The 1349-nt window shown below is 57.5% G+C and overlaps 1 protein-coding gene across 1 annotated transcript in view; it reads left to right on the plus strand.

Moving 5' to 3' along the window:
• The window catches only part of AGBL5 (ATP/GTP binding protein like 5), a 17276-nt gene that overhangs the window by 3151 nt on the left and 12776 nt on the right, over window positions 1-1349 (plus strand). The window contains 1 exon segment of the mRNA XM_031065507.1: window positions 1107-1349. This exon segment is cut by the window's right edge and continues 214 nt beyond it. Within this exon segment, the coding sequence (XP_030921367.1) occupies window positions 1107-1349 (243 nt within the window).

Raw genomic sequence — 1349 nt, forward strand, 5'->3', positions numbered from 1 at the left:
AGGAATGGTTTATTTGAGTATTGGTTGGTAGATGTGAGCAAAAGGGCAGTGTCCTTCCCTGATGGGTGCGGATGTGGAAAAGGCTGTGAGTTTGCTGAGGGAGGGATCTCAGAAAGCTGATTCTATGGGTTTTGTAACATTTATAAAAATCGTAGAATCCTGGATTCACTTGGGTTGGAAAAGCCCTGTGAGACCATAGAGCCCAACCGCCCCCAACACTGCCCAGGCCACCACTGACCCATGGCCCCAAGTGCCACATCCACAGGGCTTTTAAATCCCTCCAGAAATGGGGAATCCACCCTTGCCCAGGGCAGCCAGTGCTAGGGCTAGACAGCCCTTACCATGAAGAAAGTGTTCCCAATATCCAACCTGAGCTTTCCCTGGTTCAGCTCAGGGCTGTTCCCTCTGCTCCTGTCCCTTGTTCTCTGGGAGCAGAACCTGACCCCACCACATGGGCTCCATTCTCCTGTCAGGGAGTTGCAGGGAGTGACAAGGTCCCCCCAGAGCCTCCTTTTCTCCAGGCTGAGCCGTTCCAGCTCCCTCAGCCCCTCCTGGTGCTCCAGCCCCTTCCTGGTTGCTGTCTCTGGGGAGGATCATGCAGGACTCTGCCACACTGTGCAGTGTCACTGCTCTGGCAGCTCCTGGCCATTGGTCTGGCCATTGTTGGCATTTTTGGACAGAGCCCAAAGCCCTCAGCACTCCAAGGCTCAGTTCTGCCAGGGTGTGGAGACCCTGGGGGGCATTCCCTGGTCTGGGGAGGCACAAGAAGCTTCCCTCAAAAAGCTGTTAGACCCCATTGGCTCCTTCCCCTGTTCCTATGTCTGTTCCTATGTCCCTGAGCCACTCCCTCCCTATTCCTGATTGTCCCTTATCTTTGTACTGTCCCGAGACCAGGGTCAGCCCCCGGGCCCCTGTAGAGGGAAATTGAGACTCTGTGTGTGTGGGTGCTGGGACCTGAACATCTCACTGCACGGCTGAATTAAACATCTGTGGATGTTATGCAAAGGCCCTTTTTGCTTCCTTGCCCTGGCCGGTGCTAGCAGCCATTCAGCCTGCTACCCAGGGTGCCCTGGCAGGTGCTCAGGTGTGTGTGGCTCTCCCTGCAGGACCGACTCGCGCGGGGTGAACCTGAACCGGCAGTACCTGCACCCCGACGCCGAGCTGCACCCCGCCGTGTACGGGGCCAAGGCCATCCTGCTCTACCACCACGTGCACAGCCGCGTCCTGCCCGGCTCTCCGGACTGGAGGACGTTTGTCTCCCCTCTCAGCACCAGCTCGCTGAGCCTAAAGTCTCCCAACTGTCCCGTGCCAGCCGTGGAGGCCGCGTTATCAGAGCTGGACAAAAACCA

The sequence above is a fragment of the Geospiza fortis genome, unplaced genomic scaffold (assembly GCF_000277835.1).
Source record: "Geospiza fortis unplaced genomic scaffold, GeoFor_1.0 scaffold1254, whole genome shotgun sequence".
NCBI lineage: Eukaryota > Metazoa > Chordata > Aves > Passeriformes > Thraupidae > Geospiza > Geospiza fortis.